A 25,047-nucleotide genomic window follows, 5' to 3' on the forward strand; every position below is an offset into this window, starting at 1 on the left:
ACACACAATAAAATAGAAAAAAAAAAACAATTAAATTGTTCCTCACAAAAAAAAAAAGAAAAAAAAATATGTAAAGTTGAATTAATAAATCGTTCCTCACGAAAATAAATAATATTAAATAAAAACTAAATAAAAAAAAATATTAACAACAAAACAATATATATATATATATATATTAAATAATAATAATTAGTATTAAAAATGTCAAATGGTGTGTTGTTGGTCATGGTACGTTTAGTATTGAAATTGTACTATGAGTAATAAAACCAACTTATTGATTCTATAACACGAGTTATCGAGTACATTTATGGTGTTTTTGATCTAACCGTAATTACTTTTGTTTCTTTTATTCACATTTTTATACATATTTATTTATTTTTTCTTTTTTTTCTTCTTCTTCTAACTTTGTAACCATAAGTTCTTACCGTTATGCCACTTTCGATCGATTATCGACATTGTCTGTCTGTCTGTCTGTCTCTGTCGCTGTAAAAAGAACGTGCAAAAGTTTGATGTTTAATGTCAAAATACCTTTCTACAAGTATTTTATTTATATTACATTGGGTTTTTGTTTTTGTTTTTATATATATATATATATATATATATATATATATATATATATATATATATATAATTCAATTTTATTATTTTTCTTTTATTATTTCATTTTTTTTTCTTTCACCTTTTTTTGTACATTGTTTCTTGCAATGAAGTAAGAAACATTTACATGAACAAAATTCTTATATTTTATTTTTAATGATAAATATATTTGTAGAAAAATAAAAGGTGCAATAATTATTTGTTGTAAAAATGAAAGAAGAAAATCTGATCGATAGAAAATCTTTCGAAAGATTATATTATCTGTTTAATACTTTCCCCCCTTCCCCCTTCCTCCCACTTCCCTCCTTCTCCCCTCCCCCTCACTCTATCCCAAGTATGTGATAAAGAATGTATATATACAATCTTTATCTTATATATTTCTTGTTTATTTATTTGTTTCATTTGATTTTTCATTGTGTAGCATAACTAATCAGGATTTTTAATGTTTAATGCTTTTTATCATGTACAAAATGAAATATTAGGGTTTTTTTTCTTTTTCTGTTTGATTGATTGCAAAATTTTTGAAAGAAGGAAACTCCCATTAGGTTGTTTCATTTTCTAGAAAAGAAACTATGTTTGTTTGTTTGTTTGTTTGTTTTATTTTATTCTTTTCTTATTTATTGTAAAAGATTAAGATTTGAATAAACATAATAATGAATAATTTTCAAAATGAATTTTGTAATTTGATATTTGTCAGAAAATTAAATGGTATATACTAGGGGTGCCCCGCCCCACGTGGCTCACACAGCAGTCCGATGCAACACACGTCTTTAAGTTAACGAATTACTTTATACTGCCATCTGTTAGAATGATATAAACTATCCTATCTTTTAAGTTGGATAAAATTGCACATAGTGTGTAAAATTTGATTCAAAACGGTTCAGTAGTTTAAAAGTTCATTGCGGACAAACAATGTGACACACTTAATTTATTTATATTAAAATATGTGAAGTATATTTTGTATATATCTTTTTTATTATTTATTATTTATATATTAATTTATTATTATTCATCATAGATGCACACATAGTTGTAACGTGGTAATGAAAATTAAATCGAATGTAACTTAGCAAAAAAAAAAACAAAAGAAAAACATGTTGAAGTTAAAAACACGTTTAATGACTCATTCATTATACTCATATATATATATATATATATGATTTCACTGATTTTTTTTTAATCAACCTATACACACACATATATATAGATTTGTTTTAAAAAAATAGAGAAGCTTAGTCAGTCGTTAGATACCATAATATATTATATGGTGCTCGACTTTCCCATGAAAGTTGGAGGATCGAACGAGTACGTCCTGCCCTCGTGCATACACACATACATATACTCATATATACATATGTATAAAATTATATACTTGTACCATATATATATATATATAAATACATATAATCTATGTTTATATAAACATATAAACGTTTATGTATATAAGTATTTTTTTATGTATGTATATATGTATATGTATGAGTGTGTATTAGTTTTATACGCCTTGAGCATCGCTAAGAAACCGATTAAAGGAACGAACGACGTAGCCGATCGAAGCTTATCGCATCGGCGATATACTTTCACGATAAGCACCTAACAGATGCTAACAAATGGCAGACCCCACAGTCATAGTATTTCTACGTTAGAAGAGAATGTCGAGTTGAGTTTAGTTTAGTTTAGTTTAGTTGAGTTTAGTTGAGTTTAGTTGAGTTGAGTTAAGTTGTGTTAAGTTAGAGCCCCGTTTTCTCATTCATTTATCGATCCATTTCCCGTTGGGAACGAAACTTTCGTTCGAGTTCAACGGCAAAACACACGTTTCCGGTTCCCACTGATAGCTTCGTTAAAAAAAGATAAAAGAAAAATAAAAGAAAGATAAGTTGAAAGAATAAAAAAAAAAAAAAAAATAAAAAAAAAATGAAAAGATAAAATGAATTTATAAATATAACCAAAAAAAAAAAAAGAAAAAATTGAATGAATTAATGAAAAATGAAATAAAAAATGAAAGAGTAATAAATAAAAATAAAAAAAATAAATTTGTTAATGAAATGTAATTTTTCAAATTGAAATATCATCGAAATGAACCCTTTTCCTAATCGTTTTTCTATTTGTTTTTTTGTTGTATTCGTTTTTCTATTGGTATTTGAATTCCCTTTCCCTTTCCTATTTTCCCTTTCTCTCTCTCTCTCTCTCTCTCTCTTTTATTCTATCATTCAACTTACCAACACACTTTCAAACAAACACCTATTGCTTATCTCACTTGCAATTTTGTAATCAGTTGGAATTACCGTTTCTCGCACCCTTCACCTTTATATAGCCAAGGGTCAATACTCGGAACTATCGATATATTACACACACATGAGTTTTATTATTATTTGTATGCATGTTGCAATTTTTCTGTCCCTTTTATTTCTCTTTTACTTTTTTTTGTTTTTTTGTTTTTTTGTTTTTTTTTAATTAATTCTATTTCATTCTATTATATTCTAAACAAAATATCTAATACAAGTTAGTTAGACAAATGTAAAACAATTTGTTAAAAATAATTACATCTATATTTATACATCTTAATATATATATATATATAAATTACGTGTCACTTTGTTTGTCCGCAATGAACTCCTAAACTACTGAATCGATTTTAATCAAATTTTGCACACTTTATGCAATTTCATCCAACTTGAAAGATAGGATAGTTTATATAATTCTAACAGATGACGGTATAAGGTAATTCGTTGATTTAAAGACGTGTGTTGTATCGGACTGCTGTGTGAGCCACAGCAACGCGTGGCGAGGCACCACCACCCCTATGTACAATAATTTCTAAAAATATTTCACGATAAAAGATTAACTTGATTGATTTATTAAATTATCAATTGAATAAATATTTTTTCTTTATTTTATTTTATTTATTATTTGATTTTTATTACCACGTTGCAACTGTGATTGTTGTAGTAATGTGTGCATCTGTGATAAATTAGATAGATATTTTTATTTATTGCAATATTGTTTTACAATTGTTTCAAAAGATTGTTGTTGTGTAAAAAGATTGTTTTTTTTTTTCTTTTTTTTTTTTTCATTTATCATTCCACGAGAGAAAGGTGATTTGAATTGTGTAAAGATTTGTAAGCAAGGGCCATCACGAAAAGCTATTTTATTGCGTAAGGATTGATATTTCTAAGGGTGACTGTACTAGGATGCAGATGTGCAATCGATGCATCTGCCCTGGTGGTACAGTCATCTTCCCAAAAACAAAATTTTTTGTCCTTCGTCGTCGTCGTCGTCGTCGTCCCTTCTCTTGACGAATACCAGGAATCATTTGCATCCCATGATGTTCAACATTTCTTTCTTTCTTTACCACAAATACGATTCCATTTTTTTTATAACAATTTAATATTATATATTTGTTAATTGTATTTTTTTTTTAAATGAAAATAATTTTTATATGTTGAAACATTGATCAAATAGATTGCATTAAATATGTTTGTATTTAAAAAATTATTTGAATAGTTTTGTTATCCCGCCAAAAATGAGTCAAATCAACTTCTAAAATTTTTGATCAAAGTTGAAAATTAGTTGAGTTGTTGTTGTCCCGCCAAAAATGAATCAAATCAACTTCTAAAATTTTTGATTAAAGTTGAAAATTAGTTGAATTGTTGTTGTCTCACAAAAATGAGTCAAATAAACTTGTAAAATTCTTGACCAAATTTGAGAAATAGTTGAGTAGTTGTTGTCCCGCCAAAAATGAGTCAAATCAACTTCTAAAATTCTTGATCAAAGTTGAAAATTAGTAGAGTTGTTGTTGTCTCACAAAAATGAGTCAAATAAACTTGTAATATTCTTTACCCAAAGTTGAGAAATAGTTGAGTAGTTTTGTTATCCCGCCAAAAATGAGTCAAATCAACTTCTAAAATTCTTGATCAAAGTTGAAAATTAGTCGAGTTGTTGTTGTCTTTAAAAAATGAGTCAAATAAACTTGTAATATTCTTTACCCAAAGTTGAGAAATAATTGAGTAGTTGTTGTCCCGCCAAAAAAAAAAAGAGTCAAGTTGTCCCGCCAAAAATGAGTCAAATCAACTTTGAAAATTCTCGATCAAAGTTATAAAATGGTTAATATTTTTCTATTAAAAAATGTAAAAATCTGTTGGAATGATTGATAAATGTTTGGATAAAGGATTGAGAAGTATTAAAAAGGAAGAAGGAAGAAGAAGAAGAAGAAGAAGAAGAAGAAGAAGAAGAAGAAGGATTGATCAGTGTTGTGTTTTGTGTGTGGGGACAAGTAGAACAATCGCGTGTAATCGCACGCAATAATCCTAAAGAGAAAGTGGGCTAATGCGGATTGGAGAATAATATTCGACGCCTTTGTTTCTCGTTAATCTCTCGTTTATGTCCCTCGTATATATATATATATATATAAATACCTACGTATAAATACCAACATATACATGCATGTGTAGGAGAACTGCTGTTAAAAGTGCAACAGAAGAAATGCTTGACTTACTTCGCGGAAGTATATACACAGTGTGTAAAAAGTATTTTCAACGTTTTATTTTACAAATGTGCACGCATGCACGTACGTACGTAAGTACGTTTTATACACGCGTGTTATGTTTAACCTTTTGCTCATGTTCCCTTGTATTATTCTATTCGTTTCTTATTAGATTATGCTAACAGATAATTCTGGAACGAATAGAATGAAAAGATAAAGATAAAGATAAAGAAAGAGAGAGAGAGAGAGAGAGACAGAGAGAGAGTGTATGTAATTCCAGAAGGTTCTTATCTAATCGGATTATTATTTTGAGCAAGCAAACTTTCGTGGATGGACAGGAAGTGAAGGAAGTAAAGAAAGGAAGGAACGAAGGAAGGAAGAAAGAAAATAATCCAAATGAAAAATAAATTCAAAAAGTATAATAAAATAATAATCGGATCGTAACATATGTGTGGGTGTTGTATGTGTTATGTGTTGTGTGTGTGTGAACAAAGTTTTAGACTCGTGTGAGCTGTTTTTACATACGATTCACTTCCGCTTGTTTTTATTTTACTTGAACATATTATTTTTTTGTTCATTTTATTTTATAATATATAATATAACTTTGTGTTATATAATATATATTGGAAAGTTATATATTATATTATTAGAATTAAAATAAAATAATATATTATTTATTGAATAATATATATATATCAAATCTCCCATTATTATATTTGAAGTTTGTACAAATTTGATAACAATTTGTGTATCTCATTTAACAAAATATGATTTATCCCTAAAGATTCAAAAAAAATTCACCAGAGTTTAGTCTGAACGTACAAAACATTTCCTGGTTTGTACACCTCAAATAATTTGTAACCAGATCTTTTATGTTTTTATTGTTTTTTTTTGTTTAAACGTTCAAACGTGTTGAATGAAGATCAAAAAACAGTTCGTCGTCAATTAAGAAAGAAAATAAAAAAAAGGATAAAACACGTGGTGATATGTTAGTTAGGGTTTGGTAGTTTGGTGCTGATGCTGCTGCTGCCGTTTTGTCTGTAACCGGAGTTTTACGATGATGGATGATGGAACCGTGTAAAATAATATAAAGGGCCCTTTTTTTTTGTGTGGTTTCCCTGTGAGAGAGATAGTAAACTGTGCTGGTAGAAATTAAAGTGGTTTAACGGATGAATTAGACCTTATGCGCGATTATGATGGTGGTTGTGAAGAGGAGGTCGTTGACCATCATGCAACCAACGAGCCAATGTTCTCTCACTCATGTGTTTGTCTTCTTATAATGTTATGTGACGTTATTCTTCCCCAAAAAAAAAAAAGAAAGCAAAACCCATTCATAATTTTCAATTATTATTACAAATTAGATTTAAAAATTCATCAAGTTGTTTACAGATGAACAAATCCCAACCAAGTTTCATAACAAAACGTAAGATGTAATGAATTTTTTTTATTTGTAAATATAAATTCGAAATGCACTAGAAGTTTTGACTGATAATTTTGTCTTCATAAAATAATTGAATGTGTGACTAAAACCTTTGATCTTCAGATATGAAATTTGTTGAAACTGCCATAAAGATTTGTTTTCTAAATTGGAACGTCATTTACAGTAATCACTGGGTGTATAAAATACTTGTTGAACTTGGTGCTAATGAGTATTATAATAATAATAATTATATATATATGTTTATTTTATTATTATTATTATTACTTTGTTTTTCTTGAAGAATATAACATGGGGATTCTCTCGTTAACTCGAAGTTTACTTTTCTTTTTTGTTTGTTTCTTTTCTGTATAAACTCTTGCAAGTTCTCCAGGTCAGTACTGGTTAAATGTTTTTTTTTTTTTTAGCTGAAAACGTGTATGTAGGTTTGTTATGTATGTATGTGTGTGTGGTTTGATGGATAGATGGATAGATAGATCACAGGATTCTCCTTTGGTAAATCTAGAATAATTCTCTATGATGATGGATGCTGTTTTCCTACTTGATCAGAGTTCAAATAAAAATGTAAAATGGTTAGAACGTTAAGAAGAAGTCAGGTATCGCAAGTTGTTGTTAGTAATATAAGCCAGGAAAATGATCATTTCACTTAATCGTACTTCCTCCTATGAAAGATCGCCTCCAGTTGAATACCGTCTTTCAGAAAGTGGCTAATGCTGTTGCTTTTGCTGTTACTGCTGCTGCCTACCTACCATCTCACTCTAAACCTTCCCATGTGTGTTATACACACATGTATGCATGCGTATTTATATCTATGAGAATGTGAATATAGTTGTGTTGTGTTGTGTTAGTTTAGAAAAAGTATCGGCACGGCCCACATTAATTCTATGAGAGGATAAAAGATGGACGAAGCGAAATGATGATTGTGGTAGGTAGGTAGGTAGGTAGTTGTGTTGTATAGTGTTGGTTATAAACTTGTGTTCTATAATTTTGTTCAATATTATACTTTATCGAAAGTAAAGAGAGAAAATAAAGAAAGTAAATGAAGAAGATGGATTGAAAGTATAGAAATCGATGAGAGAGAGAGAGAGAGAGAAAAAGAAAAAGCATTTTTTTGTTATGTGTTACAAACAATATGTCGTTTTATATCCGATAATTTGTAATTTATTAGCTTATGTTTTTAAGATAGAACAAAAATATAGTGATTTTTATTTGTACAGGTTTATGTTTGTTAATCAAACGTTGTTTATTGGTTTTTGAATGCTACCAAATTTCGGATGTTTTTCGATTACGATTATTGGACTTATTATAGGGTTTTGTTATGTTTTATTGTTTTATAGGTTTTTCCTGTGGCCACATGAATACTTTCGTTTATTCATAGGAAGAATGGGTATTGAACTCTTTCGTCAAATTCCCCTTAGACATAACATTCGTGATTCTTAAAATAACTATTGTAGTTTATCACGCTATTTCAAACTATTGGTTATAAGTTAAACAGACGTTGTTGTTGATGGATTTAAGACTATCGGAAGTGACTCAATGCTTTTAAACTTTCAGCCCTTTTCTGTTTCACAATTTCATAATATTCTTGATCAACGATATTCGATATATATATATTTTTCTTTTCAATACAATATTTGTAAATTCAATTTAAATTAACAAAAAAAAAAAAAATAAAGTAGAGATAAAATCAGTATGGTTAATAATGAGAGACCAAAATAATGAAAACAAATTATCCCAATTTTAATCCCAAGGAACAACGACGGATACTATTATTACATATTTTTAATTATCAACACACACACATACACATTCACTCATTCATTCGTGCATGTATTTTGTCCTAATTATTTAGAAACAGCATAAACGTTGAAATCGAAATACCGACCGTGAGAAAGAAACTAAGATTGACTGCAGCTTCGTTGGGTATAATTTAACGGTTAATGGTAAAAGAGAAGAAGGAAGGGGTCACACATGTCAAGTAGTAATGTTTTTTTTTTTTTTTTTCAAAGTCACAGAGAGGTCCAATGAAAGATCTCTTTCTGTTGATCTCTCAGTCTTTCTAAAAGATCGTTTTTCTCTTCGTTAATAATATCCCACGATATTTGTACCGATTTCTTATCTTTTTTTTTTTTTTATATAAAAATTCAGTTTCAAAATGTTTGTCCTACAATAACTCGGAAATTAGTTGACAGATTTTAATGAAAATTTTTGTTTATTTTGTGTCATTTGTTCTAACTTAAAATTTAGATTATTTGTTGTGTTTTATTACTAAATTAATTTAAAAGTTATGGGTCTCTAGGTTTTGTAAAAATTTTAATAGATGGCAGTGTATTACAATTCAATTATTTTGCTATATTCACGTCGTACAGTTTTTTTTTTTTCAGATTTTCATATGACAACCCTATTGTTAATTTTTATCTTGATCTGTAGGTTCTGAAAGATTTTCAATAGATGGCTCTGTATTACAATTCAATTATTTTGCTATATTCACGTCGTACAGTTTTCTTTTTTTTCAGATTTAACATAGGACATAACTAAACTTACTTTTTACATTTTAAATAGTTAAGAATAATATGAAATAAATAAAACAGTAATGCATCATGACTGGAGAGCATCCTGTTAATAAATCGTTTAATAAATCTGATTTCAGATACTTCAACGAGACATAGAGGCACACGGGCGTATCGTATGTTCTGTCGTGAAGTTGAGCGAAAGAGTGTTCAAGCAAAGACAACAACAGTCGTCCCAGTCATTGAGAATTGCAAGATCACTCGAACGTCGTTGGCATCTTCTTTTTTTACGTGCACTCGAGTGGCAGTGTCACATTGAAACTTTGGTATCCCGAGCCAGCAACAAGGTAAACAATTTCATCAAAATTAAATCATTTCATTCAAAAACAATTAAACACATACATACATACATACATACACACATTATCATTTAGATCATTTGAAATTTCTTTACCAATCGATATTCCTGCCCTCGATGACTAATAAGTTTCACTTTGAGATATATACCAAGACACGTCATGGAATAAGTGTATGTGTGTGTGTATTTATGGGATGCTAGCTAACAGCCTCCTAAGTCAGCTAGCTGCTATAGGCTTTTATCTTTATACGAAAGACACAATAAATCATCGAAAACTTTCACGCGAGATCAGCCTATTCAGCATCGAAGATGTCCTAAATTCAAACTTTTCATTGGATGCTGCTGTTAGTGCTCCTGCTGGTGGCTGTTAGCTGTTAGCTAGCTGTTAGCTGATGTGTTACTATTTTCTGTTACCTTTCTCAAAGATAATTACGGTAACGATGAGAATACAAACTTCGTATGTGTTAGGTGATTAGAGTTAGTTTACTCTTGTGAACTTCCTTCTTAGGATCCTAATCCTCATCCTCATCATTATCATTATCATCATCATCATCCTATTCTAAAGTTTGGTTGATGATGTTTTTTATATTAAAAAAATACAAAAGTGTAGGAAAAAGGTTGATCAAGATGATCAAACGTCGTTGTTACGTATGTGAGTACTTGTCGTTTGGCACTTGAGTGTATCGATGCATGACTTCCGAGCTGCATACGGCTTTTGTTTCTTAGAGGAAGAGAGTAAGAGAGTGAGAGAGAGAGATAGCTTATGCAATGAGTTATCCTGTTCCACAGGATACCCAGTTAGAAAAATTTCCTGTTCATGTATGTGTGTGTGTGTGTGTTGATTTACCTTTATCGTATGTACCTTGTTCTCGATCAGTACCACCCCACCTTGGAAAAAAGATCAGATTTGTTCTCTCTTTAGACATTGATCTTTGTTGAATTTATTTTTTTTATAAAAAAAAAAGAAAATTATCTTCGTCAAGATATTTATCCTTATCGTTCTTCTAACGGTTCACGAAGTTTACACTAAACCCTTATCAACATGTTTATGGGGGTACACTCTCTAACTGATTGGTCATATTTATTCAAGTTAGAATTTGGTTTGTTTGTCAATTAGTGTTACTGTATTTGTTGTTAGATAAATTGTACAAAATTATTATCAGATGTTGGCAATCTCATTCGATTGGATTACGTGTGTTGTATTGGGTTTAGTTTTAAAATACCATGAATGCAGTCAGAGTAGTGTGTTGTTCGTAGATCTCTGCTTACAAGAAAAGTCTAAGTCTAAGAAGAATTCCTTCTTCTAGTAACAACATTTAAAAAAAAACAAAAATGATGGAACATAGAGAAAGATTGAGGCCCCGTTATACTCGCAAACTTAACATACCTTTCTTCTAGTATTGGTTTGACCTTTTTCTACACTTTTCTTTTGTACGTTGCTTTTTTTTCTTTTTTTTTTCTTTTTTTTTTTATCATTAACGATGCAAGATTTCAATTCGAGTGAATATATGTGTTGGTTAGGTAACCCAACTCTCGTTGGAAAACATGAAAAGATCATCGTCACTATCGTTTCCATAGTGACGATTTTATCAGACGATAAAAGTAGTAGTCGGGTTTTGATAATTCCCCTGCATGTGTTAGGTTAACGTTTTATATCAGAGAGAGGGTGTCTCGTTTCACGTAAGATAACATATTGATAATAGCTACCAGTTTGAAATGAAAGAATTTTCCAATAGAATCCTTAGGAGTAATCAAACATACATTTCTTTGTATTTGAGATTAACGTAATGGTGGGGTTTGTCATAGAAGTACGTACACCTTTGTTTGTTTCTATATCGATTAGGCAATTGGAAATTAATCAGACACCCTTTATATATACACATTAGTTTTTAGTTACGACGTACGTGTGTGTGCTACGTAAATATCTTTCGTGTATATTTCAGAGTGGCGTTTCTTGCCAATGCAGTAGCGAGAGCGACGAGGAGCCGGTCACGAAACAACCCAGGTTGAGTCGTAGCAGACAATCTTGTGGCTCCGGAAGAGAATCTCCTGCCTCTTCTACTACCACTACTACTACTATTCCTACCACTAACACCAATACTACTACTACTACTACTACTACTACAACAACTACAACTACAACTGCCAAGTATCTACGTTCCAAGCAAACAAAGCGTCTTAGGTCTCGAGTACGGAAAGATTCCGGTACTAACAGTTCAAGAAACGATTTTTCAGACAGCGATGCTTCATCCGAGAATCGATCCATCGATGAGGAAGGATCTTACTTCGAGGTTTGTATTATCTATCGATTTTTCATTTTCATCATCATTCTTCATGATCCTGATTTCTTCTTCTTCTTCTTCTTATTATTATTATTATTACTATCTACTTTTAATTATCAATTCTGATACTAATCTCAACATGTTTTAACCTCTTTTCAGTTGAAATCTTTAGAAAACGTTTAGGATTAACAGTATATCATCTATCTTTATCTATTTCTATCTTTATTTCTATAATTATGACGCCGGATTTTCTTTCGAGCCAGTAATTATCGGTACCCTCCCCCCTCCCCCAACAGTTGAGATTAGTGCAGACTGTTGTTTTACGTGTAGAGGGGGAAACTAAGAGTTGGGCCTGGGAGTTAGAGGGGCCCAGGGGAACGGGACAGGGCGAAAGGTTTCGAGTGGGGGAAAAGGTAGATATGGTAGAGTAGGGGAATTTCAGTCTCGAGAAACACACTTTGATGCCAGCACGAATATTTCTCAGTCACGGTGTGCACAACTCGGGTCGCGTCCGTAGTTTGTCGAGCTGTGTGTTCCTTCGAATTCATTTCAATCTTCTCTTCTCTTTATCAACCTAACCTCTATCATCACCATCCCACTCATTCATCTATCCTCTGGTGTTTAATCTAACTTTTACTTTTCATCATTGTGCTTGAGGATGATTTTTGAGTAACTCCTGAGTGTGTAAGTTTAAGAAACATCAGCAGATTTTTTTTTGTTTGTTTTTTTTTTCTTTCTTTCTTGGGACTTACTTTGATTTTGAAGAATTTTGCTTATCCAATTCATTGAACAGGAAAACGGGGTGAGAGAGAGAGAGAGAGAGATAAAAAGAAAGGAACGTGCGCTAAGAAATTGGACGCGCACGTGCATCATTGGATTCTTTACCTGCCTTACCTTGCTTACCTGTGCCTACCCTCTACCCACTACTACTCACTCACTCTCTGTTCTTGTTTGGCTTCGGGACCTTTTACAAAATCTCGCATTACCTGGCGAAAGTCTAGATTCATTTTTTTGGTTTTATTTTTTTGCTGCACGTTTTTATCATTTTTTGTTTTTTTTTTTTGTTTAATCAAATTCCTTTCATTTCTCTTCCACGTTTGCAAAGTTTCACAAGAAGAGAGACGAAAGATTTAACTTACGAAAGAATTTCATGCAACAGAAAGAGAGAGAGGGTTCAATAACCTCGAGTGAGAAACGTTGCAATTTAAACACTCGAGTTCGATTACTGAATTAATGTTGTTGAGATCAAACAAAAAAAAACAAAAAACAAAGGTTCTTGTTTTTGATTGCAGGATGAATTATGTCAATTCTGTGTGATGGATGCTAGATACGAAGAGACTGAAAATTATTCAAATAGAATATTATCATCATCATCATCACACATTAATACTAGTCTAGCGATAGAAACGGGTGATCTGGGAGAAGAAGCTGACGTAGAAGAAGAAGAAAGAGACTACGACATGCCACCGACACCTAATACCGTACCGATGACGTCTTCGTCCAAGACGACGACTATAGTAAGAAATCAGCAACAGCAGCAGACGGTTGAACAGACGAAAGAATCCGTAACGTCGAAAGAGACTTTGAAGAGGCGTCGTTCACCGACTCCATCTACAACAAGTGCATTGCCAGTTGAAGAAACTGCATCCTTTAACACGTAAATAATTTTTTTTTGCCAACATTCTGCTAGACCCAACCCTTAGTCTAAAAGATTGATCAATTATTTCCCCAATATGTCTATTATTTTAAACAATATTAACAAAGGGTGTACCCCAAATGTTGTGATTTGATTTACAGGTCTGACAGAAAGTCAAAGAATTGTGCAATTTTTTACTTCAAACATTTGGATACGGATTCCGAGGTGGATTGTTGTCAGACAAACGAAGAATCCACAAACATGGTGGATGATTCTTCTGAGGAAGAATGGACGTACACATCTTCACGTGCTGCTAACGATTACGTTTGTACAGAAGAAAGGAAGACCAACGTGGTTGTTCGATTGGATTTCAATGAGACACCACGTGTTAGCGTTACGGAAAAAGTTAGATTCGTTGATGATGATAATGAGGATAGAAGAATGATGGCTGATGTCAAAGAGAATGAGGAGGAGCATGTTGAAAAAGAACGAGTATCGGATAGATTGGTGGTGAAGAATGTCGAGCACGATGAACAGGAAGAAGAGGAGGAGGAGGAGGAAGAGGAAGAAGTAGAGGAAGAAGAGGAGGAGGAGGAAGAGGAGGAGGAGGAGGGTTCTGCAATAGTAACAGGAGAAACGATAACGGATGCTCCGGAAAAGGATAGCGATGACGATGCTAAGAGCGACCAAGTTAGCATTGGAAGACTGATAAAGGAAGTTGAAAAATTGGTTAGGGAAGAGAGACAGGCTAATTTCCCTCGTACATTTGCACCTTTAATATTTGAGGAAAAAAAGGGAACCGCGATGAATCATCGTGCCAAATATGCTCGTATTAAGGAATGGTTGAGAATGAACTCTGCGACAAGGGGTCACGAAGTTACCAGGAATGGATTGTTGCAGGTTGGTTTAACTTTTTCTCCTACTCTTCTTCTTCTTCTTCTTCTTCTTCTTCTTCTCGACACTTGTGATCTAGTTGATGATCCCCCCTACCCAATTAATGTCGTTTTATAGTCCCTAGACAGTTGCGACGCGAGTGGGGAATACACGACAGAGGAATCCGATGGGGAGAGGCAATCAGTCTCATCAGAGGATCTTCAGAGTAGTGTCGCGACCTATCGTCGCTTCGAAAGCGGTGCTCTAGGCTGTGCACAATCTCAATCAATGTCGCAAGAAATAATAGAAGATTTAGATAAAACACCGGTTAATGATAATCATCGTCCGGTTATGATGTTGGATAACAGTTGTTGTAGTATTAGTAACAACAACACGTCCAAAGTTGTTATGCGTTCCAGACAGAAAAGCAACGGTCCTAGACCTTGGAGCGTTTCTTGCATATCGCAGATAGCTTCGAGCTCTGCATTGAATCAGGTCAACGATTCTATCTCACAATTCTCGATCTCGCAATCGGAGACGGCACTGCATCAACTAGTTGTTTCGCCTCCAACCAAATCTATTTCATTGGATGCTACGTAAGTATAATTAATTATTGTTGATGATTATGATTTAATAATGTGCATCTTATGTTTGTTTGTTTGTTTTTTCTTTTTTTTTGCAGTGGTTCGCCTAAGTCATTTAATAATTCAACATCTACGTTGTTGGAGGAGTCGATCATTTGTCAAGATGGTCGTACTGCGAGAAACAGTTCTTTACGTAGGAAGAAAAGTAGGCTGAGGAAGAAACACTTGGTAAGAAAATGAAAGGTCTTTTGAATTTTCATCAATCTCCGATCTATTTGTGACGATCTAGTTGTTCGTTTCTTTTAATGTGTTTTACATAGGGTCGGAAAAGTGGTTCTAGTTCCGAATGCGTTAGCGGACATCATCATTCGGCAGGAAGCGATGGTAGTTTAAATCAACAAAGATCACCTCGCAAAACTAACGCCAATCGTTGTGGTGGCGTATTGCGTGCAGTTCCGAGAGAATGTTACGGACATTCGAATACTACTCTCGTGAAATCTGGTTCATTCTCAGGATGTACAGCTCATCAACAGTTAAATACTGAAACTACGACGACGATGACGACGACGTTGGCCGTGGGCGGTGATTCTTCCTCTTTAGTACATGCCGCAATGCCTTGCTGTCGTCGTGACTTTATTTCATCTAATGAAACGGAAGAAGATCAACGCAGTTGCATCAAAGGTTGTTCCACTTATGAAGACAGTTTGTTAGACACCGTACTCAATAGCAAAGAACTTTGCAATCGTCAATCAAACGTTGACAGCGATATTGAAATGAACAGCCTCGGTAATAATTCTTTCTCCGAACAAGCATGGGATAATTATCAGGTACGAATGCTCATTTGTATTTGTATTTATTCTAATTTTTGTAATTTAACCCTTTCGGTTAATAATTGGTGGAACGGTGTAGAGTTGTTTAGTTTTCTGGCGCATGAACGGACGCCATTTGCATAAGACGCTAGTAACGAAAGGATTAATTACTATATTTTCATTTTATCTTGGCAGAAAGAACTACTTGTATTATTATCTTTGGTATTTGTGTAAATAAATGAAAAAGAACAGTTCTCATAATTAATTTACAGGAAAAATATATGAGCGAAACGTATAGCGAAGCACCGGACGTTGAAACGGCAAGAAGATTGTTGGAATTTGGCGATGATTATAGAAATTTCCTCGACAGCCAATCGGATTGCGCATCCAGTAGCATGAGCGCCCTTCCTGGTAGTTCTGCAGTCATGCCCCGAAATCGCATGCGTCATGTACGTGCCATTCTATTATTCATATTCGATCAAGTATCCATGTTTTTTTTGTAAATTCATTTTTTTCTTTCTTTTTTTTTTTCCGCATTTCATATCAATCGTCCATCCAATCGTTGAAAGCAGATGAACAAAAAAAAAAATAAAAGGATATATACACAACACACATATGCAATATACACAATTATTGTGCAAGAATAAAATCTTCAATTTGGCACAATTGTGTTTCTTAATTATTTTTCTTTGTTTGTTTGTTTGTTTGTATTAAACGATTTATTTATTAAACTCTTCCGATCCTAAAGAAAGTAAATATCTGATATAGAGAAAATAAAAATTGCAGTTATCTCGTAATAAACTTCACTTTCCTGATAGATTCTTCCTTTCACTTTGGCATGGTTGACCTTGATCTTGCCAATGTGGACGGTTAAGTAGTGGAATGATTACAAAACCACTCGCGATAGGATGATGACCATGATATGATGATGATGATGATGATGATGATGATGATGTTATAAACTTGTATTGATGTTTACAGTTATAAAATGTAATTAATTTTACAATTTTGTTTATTGCTCTTTTTGTATTGTTTTGTTTCAGGAAATAACAGACACTACGGAGGACAGTGACAGCGATGTCGAGGACATAAGAAATGTCCTTGACAAATCACAATCTCAATGTGTCCTAGCTGAAAATCTTTTCGTAAGATCTAACGGAACCACCAAAGACTGTGTACGTATTTCTAATACTAATGCTGATAATAATAAACGCACCACCATCACGCTTTTGCAATACTTTAATTTACGCTTTTGGTCATGGTTCAATTATTTATGGGGTAATATTTATTGCAAAGTTATTACCATATTTTCTAAAGCTTAAGTCTTGTTGTTAGTTTTTAGTATTTAATTATTTTTATGTAAATGTGTATTACAAACAAACAAAAAAAGTAAGGTTAGGGAAGAAGAAGATGATGAAGAAGAAGAAGAATGATGAAAAGAGAAAAGAAAAAGAAATATATATTTGAACAGTTGTTTGTTTGTTTCTTTTTTTTAATTATTATTATTATTTATTTTTTATTTTGTATTTTGTATTTTATAATTTGTATTTTATTATGTATTGTTAATAGAAAATGATGATTAAATAATTAGCATCAACGAGTGTGGCCTAAAGCATGATGTGTGTGCCATATTTAAGTGCTTTTTATTTATTAATTAGAATACATAATTTGTAAGTTTTGTTTTTGTAAGTGTTTCGTGTATAAACAAAATATTTCATTGGTATGAACAAGTAAATATGTGAGAGAATGAGAGAATGAGAGAGTGAGAGAGAGAAATTTGTACAAATTAGATTTGTACAATCCAACAACGTTCATTGTATCGCAAATAATTGATAAGAAAGATAACAGCGAAATTCTTCATCGTTTGTTGTGTATTCACCTTAATGTTGTGTCATTCCTATCAAAATCGTCTGCATTTTAATCCAATCATATGAGATAGTAATAAAACAACAACAACAACAGTATTTATATTAAGATAAAAATTAATTTAAAATATACAAAGATGCGAGATGAAGAAGAAACAATTTATGTAAAAGTTGGGTACCATTTTTTTTTTCTTGTACAAACGTTACATGAAAACAAAATAAAAAATAAAATCTTTTTTATGCTTTTCACAATGGACGTGCTTGATATAAAAAAAAAAATAAAAAAAAATAAAACAAGGATGCATTGTTTCAATTTCGTTTTTTGTTCGTTTAATTATCTATCATACGTTTATCATAAATAATATTTAATTAATTAATGGTTAGATCAAAAATTCATATGCTTTAATATTTAATGTCCACCACTACCACCACCACCACCATTACTGTGTATTTGTTAAAAGTATTGCAAAACAACAAACAAATGTTGTATGTTCGCGCATGTGTATTTGTTTTATTGAAATAAAATTCAAATGAAAATAATTCGAATATTAATAATGAAATATTTATATATTTATATATATATATATATTATTAGATTGATTTGATTTTTTTTCTTATTAATCCTGTTCGCAGGCTGAAGTGGAAAATGCGTGCAGGGAAAATTTGAGATGTCTGAACACTTTGCTAGAATCGATCAGCGGTTCTTCATTCAGGACTGAAAAATATACGAAACAAGTTCGTGGTGAGTATAATCTAATTAAACGTCGTCAATTTATTATTATTATTATTATTATTATTATTAATATTTTCTTGATTATTATACTAAGTAGTATTTTATTAATGTTTGTTTCCTAGCACTGATCCAATTGTTTTCATATATTTTATTCATTACCTTTAATTTACCTCCATTTAATATTGTGTTTTTTTTTCTTTTCCCATTTTATTTAGAATTTGTATTCAATGGCATGATGAGAAATGTCTTTTGCACGATTTGATTTAAGTACTTGCATGTTTTTTTTTTTTTTTTTTTTCTTGTTCACCCTGTTGTTGTACATTTCTCTTAGAAGTATGTTTTATTTGATAAATGTGTTGTTGTTCATTGTGTGTAACGATTGTATTAATAAACAAAACGGATTTGTTCATTTTTTTTTTGTTCTCTACGAAAGAAGGATTTACCTATTTAATAAAACAAATTAATAATATTTCAATTTGTTTTTAAACTCGACACAGACAGGATTTGTACGAATCACGTAGTAGTAGTGTCGTATTGCGCGGGCGATTTAAAAGTTTGAAACTTGATTAAACTGGTCTCTCCATTTAAAGTTATTTTCAATAGATTTTTTTTTTTCAACATAAAGTTTCTTAATGTTAACTATGATTTATTAGATACACACACACACATACACATATATAAATATATTTAAATTGTATGATAAGTGTATCCATTGAAGTAAATCAATTGGAAATGCATACATATACATATATACATATATTTCACAATTTTTCTTGTTTATTTTTTCTTTGTTTTTTTTTTTTTTTAATTAAAACAGTTAGTACACACACGTGTGTGTGGGTGAAAATACGTGGGCGAGTTTGCGCGCCTTGTATTTCTTATACATTTGTGCAAGAATATGTACATATTATATATATATATGTGGAAAACGGTGTGGTGGGCCCGTCTCTCACCTTATAAGAGCGAAAGCACACGAACATAGTGTTCGAGTATTTTCGCCTAACCGCGAAATGGCACTCGATCTCAGACGCGCGTTGGAACACATTCGTAGTAGTGGTAACACAACGTATTCAACACGACATACATTAACTTCAATATTTTCTTTATAATCACTTTTATTATTATTATTATTATTATTAAACATTAACGTGATTGATTTGACATAATTTTATTAATAAAAAAAAGAGAAAATGCAGTTGCAAATTTGAGTGAATTTTTTTTTTTCAAAATAACAATTTGTCATGTGAATCTTATTTTGAAAGAAGAAACTGAAAAAAGCCAAAAAAAAAAAAACAACATAAATTAAAATTCTGACGATTGTAATATAAAAGCAAAAAAAAGAAAAAAACCAACGTATATTATTTAATATATGTGTGTTTACATTTTGATAAGAAAAAAAAAACAGAAATTTGTCAAAAGATTTAACGTTTGATTAAAAGAAGAAAAAGAAAAAGAAGAAGAAGAAGAAGAAGAAGAAGAAGGGTGATTGGCTATGATCGTTAAATCGTCTGACGTCAAAGATAACGGCAAGAAAAAAGGTGAAAACCAACGACGTATGTAACATTGACATTTTACAGTATATATATATATATATATATATATATATATATATATATATATATATATATATATATATTATACTTGAAAATTTTCGAATATGTAGATTAAATGTGTATATATGTATATATATAACTTTGAATAGATACAAACATAGATATTGCGCATTTACTCGATAATTTCAGTGATGATCACATACCGTTCCTACTTTTCTCTCTCTCTCTCTCTCTCTCTCTTTATTTCTGTGGCTATTAAACAAGCAAGTTTGTAATTCGATCATGATTTCATTTAAAGTTTATGACGTTATTATTATGTCAGTTATGTGTATTATTACTGTGTATGCACCTAATGCATTTCATTATTTTCTATGTTGATGATTTCATTTTGTTTCTATTTTTTTTTCAGCATTGTGTTGTTGTTGGTTGTTGTTTTGAGTTTGTAGTACATACACCTATATTCAGTTGGTTTTTTCATTGTACACATGCATAGAATTTTTATTTATGATTATATTTTTTTAGATTGGTTTTACATGTTTCTTTCTTGTTTTGTTTTATTTGCATATTTGTTTTGATTTATATTTTAATTTTTTTTTGTTATTAAAAAAATAATTAAACAATAATATGTTTTTGATTAACAACGATTTTCCTTTGTAACAGAGTTTAGAGTTAGTTTGGTGGGTTGTTGTTGTAGTTGTTGTTTTGAGTTTGTAGTACACGCGCCTATATTCAGTTTGTTCTACATTTGTATAGCATATAATTTTAATTTATTTACGATTGTATATTTTATTTTTGTAAATATTTTATAGGTTAATTATTTTATTTGCAAATTGGTTTTGTATTATATTTGATTTTTTCATTGATAAAAATAATATTTTGTCAATTGATGTTGTTGGTTGTGTTGTTGTTTTGAGTTTGTATTACACGCGCCTATATTCAGTTTGTTTTACATATGCAGCATATAATTTCAATTTATTTATGATTGTACATTTATTTTTTTAAATATTTTATAGGTTAATTATTTTATTTGTAAATTTGTTTTCATTTATATTTTAATTTTTAATTTAAAAAAAAAAAATAGTAAAACAATAATATGTTTTTGATTAACACCGATATTCTCCTTTGTAACAGAGTTTTCGAAGTTACTTTGTGTTGATACTGTACTTGTAGTTATTGTTTTGAGTTTGTAGTACACGCGCCTATATTCAATTTGTTTTGCATTTGTATAGCATATAATTTCAATTTATTTATGATTGTACATTATTTTTTAAACACTTTATAGGTTTTTTATTTCATTTGCAAATTTGAATTGCAATTGAACATGTTATTTTTCAATTGATAAAAATAGCAAAAGAAAAAAAATGTTTTTGATTAACACACCGATATTATTCTCCTTTCCAACAGAGTTTTTAGAGTCACTTTTCTTGTTCAATATTTGTTCTATTTTTTTTTTTTTATTTCATCTTTACTTTCTTTCATACTTTCTTTCTTTTTTTTTTTTTTATTTTCATCCACGGTACGTAATTTTAACTCTTCCAATTTAGATTTTATTTACAACATTTATTTACACGCAATTTATATTCAAAATTTCTATCCCGACAAGTTGCACAAATGTCTGACGAATTAATTTGACTTAATTTAAAAAAAAAAACAATTAATTCGTCAAATAAAATTGTTCAATTCGTGTGTTTTTTTTTTTCAATTAGAAAACAATTTCAATAAAATATTTGTTCGTTGTTTATTGTATACAGTCAAGTGTAAAACATTTCAATTGATTTTTTATATTCGAATAAAATAATAATAATACAAATTAGACACACGAACTTTCTCAAGAAAGAAAGAAAGAAAGAAATGTATCGAAAGAATTTAATAAAAAAAAAATAAAAAAGAAAAAGAAAAAGAAAAAAAAGGTTAATCTTCTCGATACAATCATTTATTTGTATCATAGAATTCGTTTCACAGTAGTTGTTTTATTCTAGATGTGTTCACGGTCTTATTCCGACTAATTGCTAGTGTGCAGGTTAATAAACGACAAGAAAAAAAAAGAATAGAAAAAGAGAGAGAGAGAGAGAGAAGAGAGAGAGAGTGAGAGAGAGAGAGAGGGTTATGGAGCTTTTCACCATGAATTTCCGTTTGTAAGTCGTGTTGGTTGCTTTATCTGCATGCCGATCGAATAAAACGATTATTTACGATAAATAGATCTTATATATATATATCGTTCTCTACCGGATGCTTATAACATTAAACCGATCTATTTTCTTTATCTATTTTTTTTTATTAGTGAACAACCCATTTTCTATCCTTTATTTTTCATTGTACATCATTCAACATACTTCCAAGTATACTTCCAAGTATTGACCGTTTTATTACTATTATTTATTCGAATATAGAAAATGAGGGTAACCCACACACACAAACACACATATATATATATACGTACAAACACAAGGTTATTTTGTTAGTGTGAATGAAACACAATGGTAGGTAGACCAAGGATCATCTACTCTACCAGGATCATTCAATCCAGGTATTTGTATTTTTTCACGAACAGGTTTTTGGACTTCTTTGTTAGACCTGAAAATTTGGTTTCTTTTTGTTCCCTCCCCCCTGATGGAATGGAATGAAATTTCGTCATCCTTTGAAAAAAAAAAAAAGAAAAAAAAACACCATACTCATAGTTTGAACGTTTGTGACTTTCATTACCTTTCTAAAACCAGGGATTTGTTTAGGATTGTATAGAAGAAGAATCATTTATCATCGTTCGTAATTTGATTTCAAATCGAAGTAATAAAAAACAACAACAACAACACGTGAAACTGCTGGAATTTCTTTCACTCACCTTTTTACTACCATTTTTAATGGTTTGATTATTTATGAGAGCGAATAATAATTGAGCAGTTAAAATGTGTATCTACCTGACACAACAATCTTGCAAATGTTTTTACGAGTATATATTAAACTTCTGTTGTTCTCAACATTTGTGTGAAAAAGTACATCATCCGATGTTTTTTACAGTAAATGATTTAAACAGTGTGTTGTTCGATTTAAAAACTTTCACTTAAGAAGAATTCTCTTCGCCATTTTTTTTTTTTATTTCAATAGAATGATGATATTTCATTTTCTCATTGAAATATATTTTCTTGACTTTTACGATATCATTTCTCGTATGAGAAGGAGGAGGAGGATGAGGAAGAGAAGGAGGAGGAGGATTTATCGATGGTTGTTTGGGCTTTCGCATATGTTTATCGACGTTTAGCGATCTTTTCTTAAGATGTATTGGTGAAAGTAAGCAAGCAAGCAAGCAAGCAAGCAAGCAACTGTGAACTGATGAAAAAAAACATAAAAAAAAAGAAAATTAAAAGAAACAAATCAACTATGATAGAAATTCATTGGAGACTTCAGAAACTAAATTACCATTCATAAATAATTCAAGTAGAGATAATTATCGATTGATAAGAATGAAATTTAATTTTTTTTTTTTGTTTAAATGATTTTTTGTGCGTGTGTTCGTAGTAATATAATAGTTAGAAAAAGGAAAAGTAGGATATAAATGAGGTCATGGAAGCCACACATGCGATTCATCTTATGTATACATATATATATATATTAAGTTATGGTACTACATGTTAAGATATAAGCAGCTTGACCTTAAATATCTCGTTTATAACGAGGATGTCGGATTACCGTAGAAACCATGTGTTGTTCATGGACAATAGGCAACCCAGTAGGTCCTCCTCCTCATCCCTCACTTCTTCTTCTTCTTCTTCTTCTTCTTGAGCAACAAGGACAAGTTTAAATGTCGATTAAACTCTTTGTATCAAACCGGCTGTACCTGTTGGTTGTTATTTTATACCCTTTTTTTTTTAATTTCGTTTCACTACTCTAATTCTATTTACTTTGTTTGCCAATACCGTTTCATTCTTTTTAAATTAATTAATTTGATTTGTTTTGTATTTCTCTTTTTCCAGGTGCAATAGAAAGATGGGAATCGTTGGCTTCCCGGGTGGAGGAAAATCGAATGGCTGGTTCACTTCATCAGGAATTATCAGCCATGTTGTTGGAATTTAAAGCAACTTATGAAAGGCTTATGGGTTATGAGATCATTTTGGAACAACCTCATCTTCTAGACGATCAGATTAATCGAATTACGGTATGATTTTCTCTTTTTTTTTCTTTCTTTCTTCGATATTTCATATTTTCGCGGGTTTACAATGATAATTGTAGGGTTTCTTGTTATCGACATACGTTGGTAAGAAGAGTTCATTATTTTCTGTCGGTAAACTATTAACATTAGTTGTTAAATCGTTACCATCGATCGGTAAAGTAGTTTACTATAAAAATTAACAAAATATTACGAATAATTAATAAACCAACATCCCAATAACAACCCTACTTTCCCAATTCTTTCACCCTCATTCATAATTAGTGGACCAATCTTGCTTCACACGCAACTTACGTTGACTTTATAGAAATTTTTAGGTTAAAAAGAAAGTCTGTCCATTTTTAGATACTTTTTTTTCGATTATCCCTCGTTATCGAATGTTCTATAGGAATTAGAAAAAAGGGGATAGTTCGTGCTATCAAAGAATATCGCAATTGTGAAGCGTGTGTGTAGGAGGAAAGAGGGTTGGTTGCTGGGGTGTGGTAAGAGAAGAAATGTTGGAGAGGAGTTGGGTGGGATGGAGGAGTAATAGGAGGAGAAGGATAGGCGAGCAATAAGAAAGTTAAGAAAGGGTGGTCGGTTGAGAAGCGTAGGGTCTCGACAAAGGGGCAGGTGGGGTGGTAGAAAAGGAAGAGGGTGACTTCGTGTGATGCTAAAGTCAGAAGAAGAAGAAGAAGAAGAAGAACGAAAGAAGGAGGATGGTCAGGTGGGAAGTGAGGTGGAGGGTAGGAAAGAGAGTAGCGTAAAAGCGTAGTCGTGTCGCACGTACGCTCGTCTGACGGGAACGTGCTCAGCATTGGAATTCGCGAGTGAACGTCGCCGAACGTAGAACCGTACAGCAGCAGCAGCAGTAGCAGCAGTAGCTAGCATCCCCCGAGTTCGAGTTCCACCCTCCAAGCTCCAACCCCAAAGTCAGGAAGGGAAGGTTTCGCGTCTACGTTGGTTTGGTGGCTGGCTGGCACCGTCGCGGACACCAGCACCACTACTACTCTCACACAACCACTATCATCACTAGTAGTTGAAGTAGCATCACCATTCCTACCCCCTACCCCTACCCTTCTGAAACTCTACCACCAGTTCCACAATATCCTCTTCCTCCCACTTTTCCTCTGACATCCCTCTCTCGGCTTCATTGCGAAGACCAAACACATGCTTCCTATCTAT

General features: G+C 31.5%; 1 protein-coding gene across 1 annotated transcript in view; it reads left to right on the forward strand.

The window, feature by feature from the left end:
* Nucleotides 1-25,047, forward strand: part of LOC107069233 (uncharacterized) — a 61,761-nt gene that overhangs the window by 22,054 nt on the left and 14,660 nt on the right. The window contains 11 exon segments of the mRNA XM_015326340.2: nt 9,169-9,375; nt 11,330-11,677; nt 12,961-13,325; nt 13,466-14,204; nt 14,316-14,773; nt 14,860-14,989; nt 15,082-15,588; nt 15,843-16,019; nt 16,614-16,745; nt 18,069-18,177; nt 23,690-23,871. Coding sequence (XP_015181826.2) covers nt 9,169-9,375; nt 11,330-11,677; nt 12,961-13,325; nt 13,466-14,204; nt 14,316-14,773; nt 14,860-14,989; nt 15,082-15,588; nt 15,843-16,019; nt 16,614-16,745; nt 18,069-18,177; nt 23,690-23,871 — 3,354 coding nt within the window.

Source organism: Polistes dominula, unplaced genomic scaffold (assembly GCF_049000335.1).
Source record: "Polistes dominula isolate Pdom_NZ unplaced genomic scaffold, Pdom_raw_medaka contig_21, whole genome shotgun sequence".
Lineage (NCBI taxonomy): Eukaryota > Metazoa > Arthropoda > Insecta > Hymenoptera > Vespidae > Polistes > Polistes dominula.